This window comes from Mytilus californianus, unplaced genomic scaffold (assembly GCF_021869535.1).
Source record: "Mytilus californianus isolate M0D057914Y unplaced genomic scaffold, xbMytCali1.0.p SCAF_5, whole genome shotgun sequence".
Classification (NCBI taxonomy): Eukaryota; Metazoa; Mollusca; class Bivalvia; order Mytilida; family Mytilidae; genus Mytilus; species Mytilus californianus.
This window is the reverse complement of record NW_026262701.1, coordinates 119,847,504-119,869,546: the sequence shown is the minus strand read 5'-3', so window position 1 is coordinate 119,869,546 and position 22,043 is coordinate 119,847,504. Positions and strand designations below refer to the sequence as shown.

Sequence of the window (22,043 nt, the reverse complement as noted above, 5' to 3'; positions counted from 1 at the left end):
GATGGAATTATTAGAGAAAACATTATATAGGGTAATGAGGGTGTTTAACTGTCTACAGTTTGGGAAATACATTACAGCATGTGTCGAAAAAATGTGAAAATAAGATGACTAAAGATTCATCATGTCAATTAGATTCTTAATGAGTTGTAAAATTACTTCTCTACAGTTGCCATATCAACATAATGTTCAATTTTCTATTAAGTATCAATAACACAAGTTTGCAATTACAGAGTTAACTCCCCTTTACAATCAGCCTCAGCTAAGCTATTATTTTTGCAAGTTGATTTAATTTAAACAAGAATAGTAAGTGGTTCTACAGATTGATTTATAGTGTCTGTAGTTTCTGGATAGGAAATCTGAGAAAATGGTAAAGTAGTAGAATTTAGAAATAGAACAACATATATACAAGAAAAAAAAAATATATATGATTGCCAAAAAAGAAATATTTCCAGGGCGTCATCAGAATTATTTGTTTTGTATTCTTCTTACATCTTTAAAGAGATTATTTACTCTATTATTTATGATATTGAGTTTTTCTGAAAGCCTATATGAATAAGAGGTGATGTGATATACATGTATATGTAAATAACACAGCAACCAAATCAACACAAATGCCCAAAAGACATTTTAAGGGCAACATATATAGTCATGTTCTCCCAGATTAGAGTATCAATCAGTACACACCCATCACATTTAGTGTTAAATACTTTGATGTCATCAAGCATGGAATTGGTTTTCTATGAAATTTACACTTTTTCCAATCAGAATCAATGTTACATTATGTAAAATTAGAATGGATGTTCCTATTTTGCTGAAATGGACTAAATGACCAAATTTAATGTTTTCTTTTGGATTGTTTCAGTAAATTCTTTAATTACCGGTAACTAATGAGATGCAAGGTATACAGACATGAGATTGAACCCCATTGGCACCTACACACCAAATCAATTAAGAGGTAACCATAAACCACAACATTCACACCACTTATTTTGCCACTCAAGATGTGCATTTCAACATTTAATGTCTCTTTTATATATCATTGATTCTCCCGCCCACAATATTTGGCCGAAAAGGACGAAAATGTGTAGCCAAACCTGGAGAAGGAATCAGAGCTTGGAATGACAGAGATACATTCCTTTATTTAAAAGATTTTCAAAGATTTATTACTGCAAATTTGCAATAAAGCAATATCTGTTTTTACATGCAATATTTATCTTTGCCTCTCTAGAAGATGTGCTGGTTAATTTGTGTTTAGGTCCTCCATTTACAAAAGGATGCTGTGGTTGATTTGTATTTTAGTCCTCCATTAACAAAGGGATGCTATGGTTGATTTGTGTTTAGGCCCTCCATTTACAAAGGAAGCTATGGTTGATTCGTGTTTAGGTCCTCCATTTATAAAGGAATGCTATGGTCCATTTGTATTTTGGTCCTCCATTTACAAAGGAATGCTATGGTCCATTTGTATTTTGGTCCTCCATTTACAAAGGAAGCTATGGTTGATGTGTGTTTAGGTCCTCCATTTACAAAGGGATGCTATGGTCCATTTGTGTTTAGGTTCTTCCACTTACAAAGGAATGCTATGGTCCATTTGTGTTTAGGTTCTTCCATCTACAAAGGGATGCTATGGTCCATTTGTGTTTAGGTCCTCCATTTACAAAGGGATGCTATGGTCCATTTGTGTTTAGGTCCTCCATTTACAAAGGAATGCTATGGTCCATTTGTGTTTAGGTCCTCCATCTACTAAGGAATGCTATGGTCCATTTGTGTTAAGGTTCTTCCATCTACAAAGGGATGTTATGGTCCATTTGTGTTTAGGTCCTCCATCTACTAAGAGATGATATGGTCCATTTGTGTTTAGGTTCTTCCATCTACAAAGGGATGCTATGGTCCATTTGTGTTTAGGTCCTCCATTTACAAAGAGATGCTATGGTCCATTTGTGTTTAGGTCCTCCATTTACAAAGAGATGCTATGGTCCATTTGTGTTTAGGTTCTTCCATCTACAAAGGATGCTATGGTCCATTTGTGTTTAGGTCCTCCATTTACAAAGGGATGCTATAGTCCATTTGTGTTTAGGTTCTCCATTTACAAAGAGATGCTATGGTCCATTTGTGTTTAGGTTCTCCATTTACAAAGAGATGGTATGGTCCATTTGTGTTTAGGTCCTCTATTTACAAAGGGATGCTATGGTCCATTTGTGTTAAGGTCCTCCACTTACAAAGGGATTCTATGGTCCATTTGTGTTCAGGTTCTCCATTTACAGAGGGATGCTATGGTCCATTTGTGTTTAGGTCCTCCACTTACAAAGGGATTCTATGGTCCATTTGTGTTTAGGTTCTTCCATTTACAAGGGGATTCTATGGTCCATTTGTGTTTAGGTTCTTCCATTTACAAAGTGATGCTATGGTCCATTTGTGTTTAGGTTCTTCCATTTACAAAGGGATGCTATGGTCCATTTGTGTTTAGGTTCTCCATTTACAGAGGGATGCTATGGTCCATTTGTGTTTAGGTTCTTCCAGTTACAAAGGGATGCTATTGTCCATTTGTGTTTATGTCCTCCATTTACAGAGGGATTCTATGGTCCATTTGTGTTTAGGTTCTTCCACTTACAAAGGGATGCTATGGTCCATTTGTGTTTAGGTCCTCCACTTACAAAGGGATGCTATGGTCCATTTGTGTTTAGGTCCTCCACTTACAAAGGGATGCTATGGTTCATTTGTGTTTAGGTTCTTCCACTTACAAAGGGATGATATTATTTACTCCGTTTTGATTTCCCTCAAACTATATGGACATACAGCAACAAGCTTTTAATGTGCATTCATTTTAGAATTACAATTTCAGATTTGATATTCCATAAAATTATTTACATGGTCTTTAAAATTATTTTATGCTGTTGTTTCCAGATGAACTTTGGTATTTGATCACATTCATAATTTATATTGTGTAACAAAGTTAATTATTTTCAGTAAATTATTACTATGTAATTACTATGTAATAATTTGGTTTAATTTGCCTTGTGTGTGGCCTATTGACAATTAGTATTGGAATCCCTAATGGGATGAACATCTGATCCTCTAATTGCGCCATTTTCATATATAAAAATACGAACAAAAATAAGGATAAATTGCATTTATAACTTCTGTATAATAACTGTGTTAATTGATTTCACAGTAGTCTCAGATATTATATTGTGCAGTCATTCTCCTATGTGTTACAAGTCCTAAGTATGTAATAATGAGTATTATTTGAAGTGTCAATTCTGTTAAGTTAGGCTCAATTAAATCAATGATAATCAATGACTGAACATCTGTACCAAATGTGTTTAGCATATAAATTGACTTCACTATAAATTGTGCAAATATGGAAACAGTGTAAAGTTTTGAACATTTAGGTTTTCTGATCTTTGACCTTGCAGTGTGGGTATTTTCTTGCACCTTTATCACCTCTCTTATGTTTTGAAACTTTTTATATTTTTTTATTTGTTGCTACCTCATCAGTATCTAGTCTTTTTTCTGTGCTTTATGGCAAACTAAGTTACATATGTTAATAACAAATCAGTACTGTTTCTTAATAATGATAAGTCTCTGTGACTTACATTTCCTGAATTATTCGCATAGAATGACAACAGTTAACAATTTTTCTTTATAATTGAATTACTGTGACTTACATTTCATTTTCTGTCTTATTTTCATAGATTAACAACAGTCAATTCTGTTTCTTAACAAATTAGGTCACTGTGACTTATATATACACTGTTGTGGCTTATAAAGGGTTGTTATATTTGAATTATATTTTATCACTATCATCCTTGCAGACAAAGGCAACATTTGGAAGGCCTACTTGGGGTCTGTGAGAGACTTTGTATTAAAGTTCGTGTGTTAGGAACTGGTGATTGATATATCATTCACATTTTATTACCACTACAAACCTCTCCTAATATATCTAAGTTCTTCAACAATGAGGACACAATGAAGTAGGGTCACATTTTAATGCCTGTGTGAAAGTATTATTTGCACGGTTGTAGCTCATATATATTGCTAGGGAAACTATGGTTTCTACATAATTGAGGGCTTCACAGATTTAATGTTTCATATGCTTATAGAAACATAGACTATATATTTATCTTTATTGATTGAAAATTAAACCTAAGAATATATTAGTGGTATATTAAACACCTATAGGAGACAGATATTAGCTATGTACGTAAACTTTCCTATGAGAATATTGGATTAGAAATGTTAACCTTGTACTGAAAAAGAAACATGGTGACATTGTGTTTTGATGTGAACTAAAATCATATGTAAATCAGAAATTTTTACAAGTTTTTATTACAAAAATTGCAAAAGAATAGGTACTGCATTTTAATTTTTGATTGTTTTATTTGTATTCAGCATTTACTGAAATCACAATAACTAATCACACATTTTGTCTACATAAATAAAGGCATGCATAAACTTCTGAATTTGCCAATGCAAATGAGAAGAAGCTAAATAAAAAATAATTCTCTAATGGGTTTTAGAAGAAGCTAAATATAGCCCTGATAGATCAAAGAGAAAGCTAAGTGGTGACATTGGCACAAGAGGTGATAATCTCCCTTTAATGAGCCCCGTAAAATAGTCTTACTCCTGCAGAGAGAATTATTTCCTTCATGATAAATAGATAAGAACTGTTGAAGTCATCTTAGTGTTTTATTAATCTTCATCACAACAATGAATGCTGAACAATCTCAATAACTCAGACTCTTATCTTTCTGCCTATTAAATTAATTGGAATAATTTGCCTATTTCAAGTTTGGATAACAAAATATTGATAAAAAGAGAAAATTGGAGATAAATTTACTGTTGTAACAGATGTATACAATCCTGGACTTAATGTTATACAATTATAGATGTAAAAATTGTGTATTGTGATCTAGCAATTATTGGTAAAAAAACGGAATAATATTATTGCTGGAAAAATTAAACCTTATAATATATTAGTGGAATAATAAACATCCACAGGAGAAGGAAATTAGCTGTAGATAACTGTCATATGAGAATATTGGATTAGAAATGTAAATCTTTTACTGAAAAAAAAAAGAAACATGGTGACATTTGTATTGATGTGAAGTAAAATGTAAATGGAAAAAAAGAAAAAACAGTCTGGTGAGTTAAATACTTTGTAAACTTTTAATGCCCCTCCCACAATTGCATTTATCTGACCCCTGTCTGTTTTTTATCAGATTAAACAGTTATGCAGACTTTTTTCCTGCAGATATTGACCCAGTTATTGGTAAGCTGTTGCATAATGAGAATTTATAGGTGTTTTTTTTCATTCTGTTAGAAGATATTTACTTGTTTGCATATGTTCACAAATAGGTATTAATCTAAAGAAAAGAGAAAAAGTAAGCAGCATGTTACTTTTAGAATATGTTTATTTAGACAAATTGAATATTTAAAAGACTCAGATAAAATTATTAGAATGAAAGAGAGGCAGAGCAAATCCAATAACCATGCCCGACAGCCAGCAACCTATAACCTGTAACATGCAAATTAGTGATACTGTTCTGTTAAGGGATAAAACACATTTGAAGGACCTGCTTTCCTTGAGCATTAATTTCACTGGAATTGCCTTTGTCTGAACTTTTTAAACAGGGCATCAAAGACAAGGTGTAATATTGGCAAAAATTAAATGCTATTGTTTTTAAATGCCCACCAAGATGTGTGTAATATGGTAAAGTTAAAAAAATGAATATTGAAGTTTTCGTCTCATATTTCTCAGCTCTGTATGCAGGAAAGATTTGATATTTGGCCTGGAACTGTATAATGTTGAGTCATACAGTGTAAGCCATTTTCAGATCTGCCAACCAGTCACTTTCTGTTTGATGCTACTGAGCATAGAATTTTTCTCAGCTTCTATATTTGAATTATTTGATGAACCTTATGATATTGTCTTGTTACAGTATGCTTTTTGTCTTACCTGTGATGAAAGTGGTGGAAGGCTAGACATAGATGTTGCTTTTCCAGCAGCCACAACGTTGGCGGGGTCAATGATTGTTAACTTTTCTGCTTAAGTCAGTTTGATAGGTACTGCTTGTGATAGATCAATGATATTTTCTATAAAGTTGCATTACTATCAGAACATCTTAGTTTGACAATCATTTTGACACGCTAGCCTCTATTACATGGCCCAGCAACTTTGAATTAATTAGTATGTTGCTGTCCATCAGATTGTCTTTTTATGCCCCTGCCCTAGGCAATTGCGGCATGAAGTGTTAACCTTGACCTTCCTTCTGTCATTCTGTCTGTCTTTCCATCCTTCCATCCGTCCAATTTTTGTTACAGCATTATATATTTCTACTGATGACAACAGTGAGGTTGTAGATATGAAATACCTTTATATCTTATTGCAAATTTTAACTATACAGGTTATCCTGAATTTTTATAGAGGCTGAGACCTTCTTAGGCAATCATTGTCATGTGACCTTTTTAATTAACCTCATTTTCATGCTACTCCAGTCTGTTTAGGTTTAGGTGGAGTTTTCATTGTATGACTGTTCCTCTTAAAGCCTGACATCATATGCAATATTTGATATGTTAATACATGTATATATTGTCCCTCTGACTTATGTCATATAGCCTTGACACTTGGACTCGTTTCACATTCAAGTGGTTAGTTGAAAAATTTTCATTCCAGTTGTGCATGGCAGAAAAAGCTTTTGAATTAGATTATACTTGATCACATTATAATTTTTTACACAGTACCTGTTTTTGTGTTAAATATATTTAGCTCAAAGGGTGCTTGTTTTCAGAATGGGTATACACAAATAGATCTTTTAGTATTGCAGTTATCTCCCTTTTTATGAAGTTTAATAATTTTAGCTGCTTAGATATTTACTTAAGAAAGTAATATATCCCTTGATTTTATTGAAAGTTACAAATTATTATGTTATTGTCATGTCAAATTTATATGCCCTTTGCGACCCTTGATTTGAACAAAAATATTCTTCTTCTTAGAAAGCCCTAACTTAGCAAAGTTTGATTCTACTATCCTTCTAATGGAAGTACTATTTCACATGGACTCTTTAATACTTATTGGTAAATATTGGAGTTTCTTTCTAAATTGTCTTTGAATTAATATGAAAGGGTTAAAAACATTTAAAAAGATGTCTTCAATTGTTGATTTATACATGATTTGACTGTCCAATTGACCATCTATTAGCAGGTTATTAAAGATAAATATTTACTGCTACCATCACTTATCATTCACCATGAATTTGTAAATAAACACAGACTAGCCAGTGGTCACTTAAACATCAATTTCAGTTCTATGGAAGATAAAGTTAGTAGATAAGACACCTTCATCATGTTCATAGCAGTATATTATCTATTAAAAACCTGTGTGATCTCCTAAGTAACAAGTTATTACAATATTATATTGACCATGTAATAATCTCATGGTTTCAGCATACTTGATTCATTCTTAATAAAATTATGAGTGTTTCTGATTGCTTGTTGTTGGCCTGGATGGTCTGGAGGGTCAGTCTATGCTTGTTGTTGTCCTGGATGGTCTGGAGGATGTGTTTCAGGTGTCAGTCTATGCTTGTTGTTGGCCTGGATGGTCTAGAGGATGTGTTTCAGGTGCCAGTCTACTCTCTTGTTGTTGGCCTGGATGGTCTGGAGGATGTGTTTCAGGTGTCAGTCTATGCTTGTTGTTGGCCTGGATGGTCTGGAGGATGTGTTTCAGGTGTCAGTCTATGCTTGTTGTTGGCCTGGATGGTCTGGAGGATGTGTTTCAGGTGTTAGTCTATGCTTGTTGTTGGCCTGGATGGTCTGGAGGATGTGTTTCATGTGTCAGTCTATGCTTGTTGTTGGCCTGGATGGTCTAGAGGATGTGTTTCATGTGTCAGTCTTTGCTTGTTGTTGGCCTGGATGGTCTAGAGGATGTGTTTCAGGTGTCAGTCTATGCTTGTTGTTGGCCTGGATGGTCAGGAGGATGTGTTTCAGGTGTCAGTCTATGCTTGTTGTTGGCCTGGATGGTCTGGAGGATGTGTTTCAGGTGTCAGTCTATGCTTGTTGTAGGCCTGGATGGTCTAGAGGATGTGATTCAGGTGTCAGCCTGTGCTTGTTGTTGGCCTGGATGGTTTGGAGGATGTGTTTCAGGTGTCAGTCTATGCTTGTTGTAGGCCTGGATGGTCTAGAGGATGTGATTCAGGTGTCAGCCTGTGCTTGTTGTTGGCCTGGATGGTTTGGAGGATGTGTTTCAGGTGTCAGTCTATGCTTGTTGTTGGCCTGGATGGTCTGGAGGATGTGTTTCAGGTGTCAGTCTATGCTTGTTGTTGGCCTGGATGGTCTAGAGGATGTGTTTCATGTGTCAGTCTACACCCTTGGCACTTCTTAATTCAGTGGACAACAAGAAGACCAGAAACCTCTTCACCATTAGTTTTGTATTCGCCAGTTAGTGACAAAAAATAAGACTGATTGTCACTGTGATACCTCTTTCTTTATTTTATTTCCCCATTTAATCCAATTAAATCTTAAAGCCACTCCTGTGGTACTTTAGATATAGCTAAGAATATTTTCTGAAAGTTTTATTACTTGGCTATAAACAAGGCTCAAGTTTTACATTTTACATCTGGTGTTGAAAAAAAAAAAGATTATGAAAAGGAGTTAATAGGAAAATAATTATCCCTACAAACATGAAAGAAAAAAATTTCTTTGCAGAATCTTAAACAAAAACAAAGTTAAGTGGAGGAATTAAGAACTATGTTAATTAAAATGTAATTATTACAAGGACTAGTTGTCTAGATCAGCTTGCAGATTTCACCTGGTTTGTTTACTTAGGTATGTTGGTGAACATCAAACAAGGAACTGTATATTGGATGTAACTTCAGTTTGTCAATGGACTTGATGTCTGCATCAAACTTTGATTTGTTTTGGATGTTTACTAATGTATATAAAGTGTTTATGTAAAAAAAGGAGTGTGCTTATATTTAACTTTGAAAGACTGGAATTGATACAATATTTCTTCTTGTTGAGATATACACTGTTGATACTGGCAATATTACCAAACATGAATCTGTTTGAGTAAGTAGACAATGTAAATGATGGTATAATAGGATGGAGTAAGTAGACAATGTAAATGATGGTATTATAGGATTGAGTAAGTAGACAATGTAAATGATGGTATTATAGGATGGAGTAAGTAGACAATGTAAATGATGGTATTATAGGATGGAGTAAGTAGACAATGTAAATGATGGTATTATAGGATTGTATGCAGATAATCAAGGAGGAACTTTTACCTTAAAGCTTTGTAATTGCATTAGATGAAGATTGGACAGTTTATTTTTAGTAAAAGGGGGTGATATTATTTGTTATTGAAGGGTGTATATAGTTGTGTGTTGAATAGATATTAGTACATTTTTTATACCATTTATCAGGGTAATTTTCTCTTAGGGTAAATTTTTGCGATAAACTGTCTACCAAAAAAGGGAGAGTTTCCCCAAGTATGTTGAATAGGGATATACAGGGTAACATTTTGAAGTTCTTTAAAAATGGTTAAAAAACATAATGGTTTTTGAAGTAACATATTTTTGAAAACTTCTCTAGTATATCAGTTACTTGTGTAATTTGTTCTACTGATACGATATACATGAGACATTTTCTACCGATACGATATACATGAGACTTGTTCTACCGATACGATATACATGAGACTTGTTCTACCGATACCATATAAATGAGACTTGTTCTACCGATACGATATACATGAGACAAGATCCAACTGAATGGTATGGATGTTGTATCATCATATAAAAAATCATAGATGAGAGGGTGATAGAGCAGATAAAACCCCAGGAAAACATTGTCAACTGAGGTGAAGCAGAGGTTGACAATGTTCTTTAGAGGGGTACCAATCTGCTCTATCGCCCTCTCAGCTATGTGTTATTTAATTTATACTGAATGTTCTATCATTATTGTCTTTTTCTGTTTAGTTTTAAATTGAAAGTACCTAACTATGACGTTACATTCATAACAATGTTACAGTTATTACAAAAACAGCAGAAGTGAAGCAAAATGTATTTTTATTAATTTTGACAGTCTATGATAAGTTCCGAGACCAAAACGTAGATCTTGAGCAATGTCTTTTATTTATCGATGTAAATTCAATTCATTGTCCTTTAAATTATCGATTTTTAATTGGTCTGCAGGAGAGTGATTCAAAAAAATTGTCTCCCGCTGAGCCATGGGACAGAGTAAATTATCTCCCTCATATTAGCCAATCAAAATCTTGCATTTTAACGTGAACTATAATAATGATTTATATCCAATATCTCTTTATTTATTTTCAGCTAAATGAGTGCTCATTAGTTTTGTTTCACCACATTAATTATGATTAATATATTTAAGCATGTTACTTTTGAGCTCTCTTTTTCTTTCATGTAGAATATATATAAATGTATATAGCATTATTATTTTACCACAAATATAAGATACACTTACCTTTTTTTAGGATGTATGCTGTGTTTAGGACGTTCAAACTACTTCAGATTTAACCATCCACAAGAAGCCAAGAAGATCAAAGAAGCATTGCCAAACTGTAGAATTTCCTGTACTCCTATTGACTTTCTTCAAGGTTTGTTTTATAATTACTGAACATCTTTATAATAATAATAATAAGATGTGAACAATAGTCTTTCATCAAAAGGTCAGGAGGCCTCGGTGGCCAAGTGGTCTAAGTCTACTGTATCACTAGCCTGTCAACACTGAGGTTGTGAGTTTGAACCCATGCACATGGCAGGTGTGTTTGACCAATCTCAACTGACTAGGATTCAATTGCCAGTTTTCCTTCTGAAAGTAGGTGGTTCTCTTCTGGCACTCAGGCTTCCTCCACCAATAAAAGCTGGCCACCAAGATATAGCCAATAGTGCTGAAAGTTGTGTTAAACACCAACAATCAATCAATCAATCAAAAGACCATTGTGAGCTTTCCTCTTTACTTGGTGTTCATCAATTTGATGTCAACTTTTGGAACCAACTTGACCACAATCATCTTTATGGTGTATAGTATCAGAATATATCTGATGTTCTTGTCGATCTACCAAAATGGCTGCTGCTACTATTATTTTTAGTAGGATACAGGTGATAAAAAAACTATTTTGATATATTAAAACTTAGAATGTCTGCTTTGATGATTCCATGTCAGAATTTTGTCCTATGATCCCTGACTTTCAACCAAGATGGCCATGATGGCAAAAATAAAATTTTTCCATAAAGTTTTATATTAAAATCTGACTACTAGCTTGGCCTGTTTGTCAGTGTGTATGTTTGTCTGTTTGTCTGTTTGTATGTTTTACTTTGGCTTCATATAATTATGTCACTTATAAAGAAGTTACTGAGACTGTCTTCTTCTCCAAAGACAATTATTTAAAGGGGCTGTATGGCATAGAACTTTAAAAAAAATTATAATGACATCTTAAGTTTTTATATAAGGGTAAAACTTAATACCCCGTAAGAAGTTTTTATAAATAAATTAACACAACTTTAATTATTTAGAATAATACTTTTCAAAGAGGAATAACTTCCGAGTTTTAAAACTATAATAAAAAAAGAAAGATTGTATTATGGTTTGACAAGAGAGTGATACTTTTATAATGTGTAAAGCTTTAAAAAAAAATTAAAGAAATTCATTCAGCAAATTTTTTAAAAATCAAAATTAAAATGCAGTTTAAATGGCTGACCTTTAAAGTTTGCGTAGCAGAATAAATAATGCATTTGTACAATAAATATGTCCTTTTTACAACCAGAATAGAATGTACTGATATTACATCATAGATTACTTAACAAAATTGAATTTAAAATATTCTGTTTACATTTACATATCAAATTAATTGTGATCAAAAATGTGTCTATCTTTACCTTGTATTTGTAACGTATACATTACACAAAATAGTTCACATAATTAATGAAATGAATACATTATTTCTTGATGACATGGTTTTCATCAAACGTTATTAAACTTTAAAGTTCTCATTAATAAAAAAGGCCCCTGGTGAGCCCCAGGTGTATTGAAGTGGATCATAAACATTTAGTAACCTGATTTTTACCTGTGTGTACCTGCTATCATTCATGGATTTTATAACATAGTTTTGCATCCCCCAATTATTTTCTGGATATTTTATTTTCATCATGGAACCTTCAAAATCTGGTAAGATAATTTTTTACCTATAAGTCTAGTTTGGTTGTCATACCTGAACCTCGTTAATCTACAGGTGTGTCGAAATGTACCTCAATCTGGTGTATATATCAAAGGTCTTTGTAATATAACAACTTTGAAACAATTTAATGAAATGTTGAACAAAAAATTAAAAAAAAAAACTCTTTAAAAGACTTACTATTTTATTTAAATTATTTTCTTTTAAAGTTAATAAACAAATATATACACGTAGAGTTCAGTAAGAACTAACTACATGCCTAAACTTTAATCTAGAAATATTTCTGGATTAAGTTTTGTAGATTTATAATGTAGATATAACCTTACTAAGATATCATACGACTCAGGCCTTTATAGACCTGAAACACATGAATGGTCAAAATATATGAACTTTAGATTATAAAGATAAACAAGTTTTTGATTTCCTTATGATGTATACTCAGTATCTATAAGGATTTATCTAGTTGTGTGGTATTCTAGTTTTGTGAATGAATGACTTAGTTAAGCCGTATTGGGTATAAAAGGGGATATACTGTCAATAGCTTTCAACAGTATTGAATAACCAAATGAAGTGGGTCTATGGAAGCTTTCATCTTATTTCTTTAATGCTTTTTCAAGTAATTCAGAACAGGATTAGTCCTAGTTTTAACACAATGATATGAGGGTTTTATCAGTTGTCCCAATCTTATACAACTGTGGATTCATTATTATTCAATTTCATTGAAAACCAATTTTTAGTGGATTTCGTGGATATAGATGAACCACAACTTTAATGTTCAATGAAGTATAAACTTCTCATTGGACTGTGTGCAAACTTTGACAAAACACTAGTATAATCAACAAACATATCATTTTTCTTCAATCCAAGAAAATTAGTACACACTAAAATAAATGAATCCACTGTACTTTTCAAAGGTTAACCAGACTAATTAAAACTTGAGATTTTAATGTGATGCGTTGTTGGATCACTGACAAGTCAACAGACGCTCATTGTCTGGTGTCATCAACATGCATCCAATATGTTTTGTTATTGGATTGCTGAATTGTCTACATATGCCCCATGTGTCTTTTGTTTTCTGTAGGACAAATATTTTTTCTGTCAGCATATACTCTATATCTTTTATTATTATGTTGTAATCTTGTCAATATACTGGCCATTTCTTTCAACTTCTCTTTTGTTGGATTGCTGTCTTACACTCTAAGACCGTTGTTGATGGATTGCTATCATATCAGCATATACTTCATCTCTTTTGTTGTTTTATCACTGAAATGGCAATGTACACTTCACTTTCCACTTTTATTCAAACTTTAGACATGGCTCTAATAGAAGCCTGGATAATTAGGAGAAATTTTGAAAAAGGGTAATTTTAAATATGTATAGGGAGGACGGCAAACAGAAAAATGTATTGCAGCCTTCATTGATTGATATAAATAAAAACAAACTTGGGGTAGGGGTCAGTGAGACAGCAACCTAAGAAAACAAGAAAACCAAGAATGAAAATAAATATGCGTATTGTATATAATGTTAAGCGAAGTATACTATTCTGAATGATGTAAGATTATGAAAATTGAAGACATGAGACATTCCCTAATGTTTGTGTAACTAGTACATAACTGTTTATTCTGCTTTGTTACATGTGTAACGAGTACAGTGCCTTGTTACACGAATGACTAGTGTCATAACAATTTCTACTTTGTTAAATCAACTTTTATGTGAAGATCACAATCAAATATATATAGCCCCTTAGGACCTCACAATATCTTGTTTATAATAATGTATTTAAAATAAATACCTTAAGGGGCAATAGAGAGATCAAATATTGAAGGGTGTGACAATATTATTATTAAATATTGACTTTCCATTATTAATTTCTGACAGGGGCCGAATAACAAATCTATCAAAGGACTTTGTGTTGTAATTATTAATGTAAATTTAACACCTTTATAATAATTATTTAAACGTCCTTTGTTATGCATTAAATTAGTACAGAAGGCAGATTAAATTATGTCTTTGTCATTATCCATGCTGTATAAGTTCTGTGTATGTTTTTATATTGTGTTAAAAATGATGCTTATAAAAAGAATTTTCAAGATTTTTTTCTAAGTAATCAATGCTCTTTTATTTGTGATGTAAACATTCTTTTTTGACAATTAAAACATAATTGTAAACAAATATTTGGTGTAAAACTGGTACAAGGCTTTACTATACTAGTTCTATAGAATGTGCAGGTTACATGTGAAGAGTCACTTTATCAGTTCTGATCTTCATCAGATTAGATATATCGTGACACGTAATTTGTATGTTTGTTCCTTTACCTGACGATCTTAATGGTTGGATTACATGTATTGGATAGAGTACCGTACTTAATCTTCTTCAATTTACTATTTATCTAGTAGGATTACTAGTTTAGGGGTTGAATACCGTACAACAATAACACGGAGACTATTCCTCCTTGCACATCACAGCATGTATATCATTGTGATATGATGTATTATATAATAAGGGAGATAATTTATCACCTTGTCTGATTCCTATCAATGGCATCAATAGTGTCAAATTTATATAGCCTACAGAATAAATGGAATTGTCAAAATTTAAATATTTAATACCACAATGAGGGTATTTGTGATAACCGTTATTATTGTTTTTGTATGACAAAGAAAACTTGAATTTAAAAATGGTAAATAAAAGATAGTAAGACATTTGTTATTGTCATGTGATTTGTAACTGTATACATGTAGTTTATTATCCTATGTCAGATTAATGGCTTAAAGAATAAGATGGATTACAAGTAGAGACTTTTAACAGTTATGCTTACAATTATGTACAATACATGCTATTTAATTACTGGTTAGAATCATGCTGGCAGCAAGTTCATACAGTCTAAATGCAGGAGATTTAAAGATCTTAAGACAAATAAGATCAGGGAATTATATTTTTTTACTAGCTGAAAACTAGAACATAGATTTTAGTACAGTTTTTAACTAATCAGCTGAAAACAAGAACAGAGTGAAGAATTGAGTTATAAATATGTTAGTATAAAGAAGGTTCTGTCCTGTGTCTAGATCAAGTAAACCTTTATAGCCTGCTAAGCGGTATGGGATTTGGTCATTGTTGAAGGCCCTACGGTGACCTATAGTTGCTTACTTTTACGTTATTTGGTCTCTGGTGAAAAGTTGTCTCATTGGCAACCATACCACATCTTCTTAATTTTTGTAACTAAGTACTTCTATGTCTTGTTGTCCATAACTTCAAGAAAAGTCATCTAGGAAAAAATATATTGTTCACAAAAAATATATTTGTTGTCAATCATTATCTTATTGTATGAATAAAAGGAAGAGTAGGATATTCAACAAAGAGATAGTAACTAAATGAAACAAAACTTCAAAGGACATTTACAAGTCAACATATAGTCTCATAGTGTTTGTTCATTTGTTAATTTGGAGTTGATGTTGGATCCTGAGATTTGTCTCATCCACAAAGATAGAGCTCTAGGCACTTTCATTTCTTTAGGACTAACATGGTTCCATAGTAGAAGACCATGCACTGTATAGTCCCCTCTAGAAAAAGTGGATGTGGGGGTATATGACAAAGAGAAGCAAACTTTTTGGCTGACCTTTAACTGTTGCCCATTACATATTCAAAAATAAATTTGAAGAATGAATTTATTTGCCATTTCAACAGTAGATAACATCATTATAATGCAAGAGATAATGTAAAACAAGGAGCTTTTTACTGGGAGGCAAAAAATAAAAAGAACACGTTATAAATTTCATGCAAATCTTTCAAAATAAAAATATTAATTATTTCGAGAATGTGCAGTGATATTGAACTACACATGCTTACTTAAGTCCTATACACAAATTTGCAGTGGTATATAAAGGACAAACTTTGTTCATTCACAGACTAATAAATAATTTTGTTTGTGCTCGAAATTCTTACTGTTCAATTATAAAATTTGATCCTTTTTCAACGAAGTAGGTCTGACAAATGATGCATTTGAATTATAAGGTTAAACTAGGACAGCACTAACAATAATGTTTTGTAGTTATCAGGTAAGCTGACAATTCTTGTGCTCATCCTTTTATTTATGTTAACAAATCTGTCTATTTATGAAGTCACCTCCCTTCATTTACTACCCGGTGATCAAATATTTAAACCGTTAAGCTCAGAGGTGTTAACTTACAAAAGGAGCTTTAAAATACAATTTGAAATACAATGCATTAAAGGATCAAGATGTTTGTTTCCACATATTTTCAGAAAATGAAATCTGTCAGGATTAAAATTTGCAGCATTTTGTTTGAAGTAAAAGAATTTAAAAAAAAGTATTTATCAAATGGTTGAAAACATTCAACTTGATGACACATATGTTTTTTTTCTTTAAAGATATTTGTTTGAATGAAGAAAGTACATTTGAATGTAAATAAGGTGAAAACTCCTGTCATCAACAGGAAGTTTATCATTGTAAACATGGGACCTAAAAGGACCGTACGGTTGCCTATAATTGCTTACATCCACTTTATTTGAACTTTGGTGGATAGTGTTGTCTCATTATCTCCTTATTTTTATATACCCCTGATACAGTAAAGTTTTCAAAGGAAGACTAGTTTTTACAATACCATGTATAGGCGACAAACAATCTATCTCATGTTGAACCATATCATAATGTGACATACAGTTTGGTCATTTGACCTTTCTGTACTGTAAAGCAGACTTCAACTGGTTCTTTTGAATAAATTTTATTTTGTCAGGTTGTCTTTCCTATTTCAACCCCCTCCCCCAACTAACCAAACACTAATGGATCTGAGGCTGTGCGGGATGTACAAGTTCGCAGTCACGTCCGGTCAGAATGGGGACGTTAAATCCGATGCCTCATGTAAAGAGAGTGCCACGTTCTTTGCACGTTAAGAACCCTTGCAACAACTCTTTGAGGGGTTCGTAGGTGGCCTGTTGCAAGGCTAAATTTCTGTCCTTATCCAATATACCCTCATTTTCCCGTGGCAGTCCAAATTTCCCCGACCTTCATCATGGACGGCCTCTATTACAGGACCTACCTATTGTATTTATTGTTAACTTGTTCTCGTCCTGAATATGCATGAAATATTTGCCACTGGACGTTAAGCAACCAACAATCAATCAATCAATCTATCATGTTAATTTTTGGTTTGTCAGTACTTCTATAAAGGAATACTTCTAAAAAGTTCTTCTTCTAATTATCATGAATAGAATTCCATGGAAACAATATGTGTTACTCTGACATCACAGATAAGTAGTTCATGATTACCACCGATTTAAGACAGGAAACATTTTTGATAGTTCCATGGAAAATTGTGTTTCCATGATGAGGATAGACCCTTTTACACAACATAAAGTTCAAAAATTGAGATCTGACCTACATTGTAGCTGTGAGAAACAAGATCTTACTGTTTATGATGCACTTACATTTTGAATGAAAGTCATATTTTATACTCATTGTATTTATCAGTAAAAGCTTCAATTGATTTAAACACAGTATTTTTGCTGTCAAAATATATTCAGTTTGGATCCCTTTAATGAACCCCTTGTTATGTTGATATTTACAAAATTATTTAAAGGCTTTTTAATTTATAACTCCCACAAACCACCAACCCAGCATTCCTGTCTGGTAAAAATTTATAATTTGTAGTTTTATTTTGTTGATATATTCTTTGAAGACGTATATATGCAGAGGTGTTTAAATGCTAACAATTATTGAGAAGAAGAAATATTGAAATAGTTCTTGTATTAACATTGGATTATTCTAAAAAAAAATCCCTTTGAAGAACTAACAAAACAGGATATCTGGATTTCTACTTCTGACTTGCTGTAAAAAATCTGTGACTTTCTGACTTTCTATCAGAATATGATCTTGAATATGCATGTAATATTTGCCACTGGATGTTAAGTGAACAACAATCAATAACTCTATTAGAATATTTTTTTTTATGAGTTTAAGTCATCCTTTGCTCATAACATGCAGCCGATTACAAGTTTTTCGCAAAATGTTACTTGAGATTTTACAATGCCTCAGTCAGCAGTATACTATATTGCTTACAAACTTTGCATACAAATAAAGATAACATTTTTATGATGATGACATAAGGATGGCCTTTTTAGAGGAGACGGAAAGAAAGAGGGTCTTTGTCAAAAATAATGTTTGTTTAATCCAGGACTATTAGATAAAAGAAAAGGTTACAAAACTAAAGACTTTACACCATTGTATAGCAGTTGACAGTACGTGTCACAATTTTGTCTGTAGACATTTAATATAAAGACCACATGTCAGATGTCTTGTCGGATATTATTATAATTTAATTGCCTCACACATCACATAATAATGCAAATCTCTTATAATTATAGTGGGGGTATTAGGAACATACAACAAGACCAGGTCAGGTGTTAACTCCAGGTGTCGCCTACCAGTCATTGATGGGGTCATCAGCGAATACCTCTATACAGAGAAAAGGTCATTCAAGGTTTCCTGGGAAAGATATAAATGGAGTTCATTCATATAAGTGAAGAAAATAAAGGTTACCCTCTGTTACATCAACTGAAAAGAAAATTTAATATTTAAAAGTATATTCAAATTGTTTTCTAAGACTATATTTAGGGTCATAAGTTTAGAGAGCAACAGCGGAATTATATAAACATCCATTTACTGGCTGATTGAATCTGTTATTAAAAAAAAAACACTTCGAAATTCCTGTTTATGTGTTAAGTGTACCAAAATGAAGCTATAAAAGATAAGATATTTATGTTTTTGTGTAAATTCTATATTAAGGTCTGAACTAGAAAATGATTAAATTCAACAAAGTGTTTTAAGGTTATCAGATTCTGTATACTTATATGGTGGCTGAGCATGAATACTATCTATACGTTATTAGGAAGACTTTGTATACCATTTAATGTATACAAACTGATTCAAAATCTTATACTAATTAAATGATAGATTTTATGGACCAATTATCTTGTCATTTGAAACCATTACAAGACATGTCAGTGTGCTCAAAATTATACCTCTGTAAATGTTGTCCCAGGATGGTTAAAGTATTATAACCTTTATGTACGGTCAAATCTAATCAAATGAGGTTTCAATATAGTCTATAAGAATCTTTTATAATTTAGAGAAATTTTATTAGCTCTGAATAATTAGGTCTATTTTGAATTCTTTTTGTGTTTAAGTTTAGACCATATAAGCCTATGAACGATTACTTCTAGGAACTATTAACAAGATAAAGGTATGTCACTGGCAGTGACTGCTTGTTATCCAAAGTCAATTCACAGATTGAATAGATTAAATTCATCTTACAACATTTATGAAACCTGATCAAACCTTTGTTGATAGTCTTCATGGTTTTTCATGACTTCTCTCAGTGTTATATCTCTGAAGTAATATATGGACCCTATTATATAATGGTAGAATGCTATGTTATTTCTCTGAAGTAATATATGGACCGTATTATATAATGGTAGAATGCTATGTTACTTCTCTGAAGTAATATATGGACCCTATAATATAATGGTAGAATGCTATGTTATTTCTCTGAAGTAATATATGGACCCTATTATATAATGGTAGAATGCTATGTTACTTCTCTGAAGTAATATATGGACCCTATAATATAATGGTAGAATGCTATGTTATTTCTCTGAAGTAATATATGGACCCTATTATATAATGGTAGAATGCTATGTTATTTCTCTGAAGTAATATATGGACTGTATTATATAATGGTAGAATGCTATGTTATTTCTCTGAAGTAATATATGGACCCTATTATATAATGGTAGAATGCTATGTTATTTCTCTGAAGTAATATATGGACCCTATTATATAATGGTAGAATGCTATGTTATTTCTCTGAAGTAATATATGGACCCTATTATATAATGGTAGAATGCTATGTTATTTCTCTGAAGTAATATATGGACTGTATTATATAATGGTAGAATGCTATGTTATTTCTCTGAAGTAATATATGGAACCTATCATATAATGGTAGAATGCTATGTTATTTCTCTGAAGTAATATATGGACTGTATTATATAATGGTAGAATGCTATGTTATTTCTCTGAAGTAATATATGGAACCTATCATATAATGGTAGAATGCTATGTTATTTCTCTGAAGTAATATATGGACTGTATTATATAATGGTAGAATGCTATGTTATTTCTCTGAAGTAATATATGGAACGTATCATATAATGGTAGAATGCTATGTTATTTCTCTGAAGTAATATATGGACCGTATTATATAATGGTAGAATGCTATGTTATTTCTCTGAAGTAATATATGGACCCTATTATATAATGGTAGAATGCTATGTTATTTCTCTGAAGTAATATATGGACCGTATTATATAATGGTAGAATGCTATGTTATTTCTCTGAAGTAATATATGGAACCTATCATATAATGGTAGAATGCTATGTTATTTCTCTGAAGTAATATATGGACTGTATTATATAATGGTAGAATGCTATGTTATTTCTCTGAAGTAATATATGGACCCTATTATATAATGGTAGAATGCTATGTTATTTCTCTGAAGTAATATATGGACCCTATTATATAATGGTAGAATGCTATGTTATTTCTCTGAAGTAATATATGGACCCTATTATATAATGGTAGAATGCTATGTTATTTCTCTGAAGTAATATATGGACCCTATAATATAATGGTAGAATGCTATGTTATTTCTCTGAAGTAATATATGGACCCTATTATATAATGGTAGAATGCTATGTTATTTCTCTGAAGTAATATATGGACCCTATTATATAATGGTAGAATGCTATGTTATTTCTCTGAAGTAATATATGGACCCTATTATATAATGGTAGAATGCTATGTTATTTCTCTGAAGTAATATATGGACCCTATTATATAATGGTAGAATGCTATGTTATTTCTCTGAAGTAATATATGGACCCTATCATATAATGGTAGAATGCTATGTTATTTCTCTGAAGTAATATATGGACCGTATTATATAATGGTAGAATGCTATGTTATTTCTCTGAAGTAATATATGGACTGTATTATATAATGGTAGAATGCTATGTTATTTCTCTGAAGTAATATATGGACCCTATTATATAATGGTAGAATGCTATGTTATTTCTCTGAAGTAATATATGGAACCTATCATATAATGGTAGAATGCTATGTTATTTCTCTGAAGTAATATATGGACTGTATTATATAATGGTAGAATGCTATGTTATTTCTCTGAAGTAATATATGGACCCTATTATATAATGGTAGAATGCTATGTTATTTCTCTGAAGTAATATATGGAACCTATCATATAATGGTAGAATGCTATGTTATTTCTCTGAAGTAATATATGGACCCTATTATATAATGGTAGAATGCTATGTTATTTCTCTGAAGTAATATATGGAACCTATCATATAATGGTAGAATGCTATGTTATTTCTCTGAAGTAATATATGGACCCTATTATATAATGGTAGAATGCTATGTTATTTCTCTGAAGTAATATATGGACTGTATTATATAATGGTAGAATGCTATGTTATTTCTCTGAAGTAATATATGGACCCTATTATATAATGGTAGAATGCTATGTTATTTCTCTGAAGTAATATATGGAACCTATCATATAATGGTAGAATGCTATGTTATTTCTCTGAAGTAATATATGGACCCTATTATATAATGGTAGAATGCTATGTTATTTCTCTGAAGTAATATATGGACCCTATTATATAATGGTAGAATGCTATGTTATTTCTCTGAAGTAATACATGGACCCTATTATATAATGGTAGAATGCTATGTTATTTCTCTGAAGTAAT

At 31.9% G+C, this 22,043-nt stretch overlaps 1 protein-coding gene and 1 long non-coding RNA gene across 11 annotated transcripts in view; both read left to right on the top strand.

Moving 5' to 3' along the window:
* LOC127700884 (pleckstrin homology-like domain family B member 2) overlaps window positions 1–22,043 on the top strand; it is a 142,529-nt gene that overhangs the window by 34,205 nt on the left and 86,281 nt on the right. For 7 of the 9 annotated variants that reach the window (XM_052204589.1, XM_052204588.1, XM_052204586.1 and 4 more), the window contains one exon: window positions 10,493–10,615. In XM_052204589.1, coding sequence (XP_052060549.1) covers window positions 10,493–10,615 — 123 coding nt within the window. Of the gene's footprint in view, window positions 1–4,963; window positions 5,143–10,492; window positions 10,616–12,020; window positions 12,187–22,043 lie in introns of those variants that run through there. The other 2 variants (XM_052204593.1, XM_052204595.1) reach the window with 2 other exon arrangements.
* LOC127700893 (uncharacterized) lies at window positions 7,544–8,329 on the top strand. 2 transcript variants are annotated; one of them, XR_007981760.1, is made up of 4 exons: window positions 7,544–7,617; window positions 7,672–7,775; window positions 7,984–8,035; window positions 8,244–8,329. It is a non-coding gene; the product is annotated as an uncharacterized LOC127700893 (long non-coding RNA). The 2 variants fall into 2 exon arrangements; XR_007981759.1 differs by lacking the exon at window positions 7,544–7,617 and having other exon boundaries at window positions 7,628–7,775.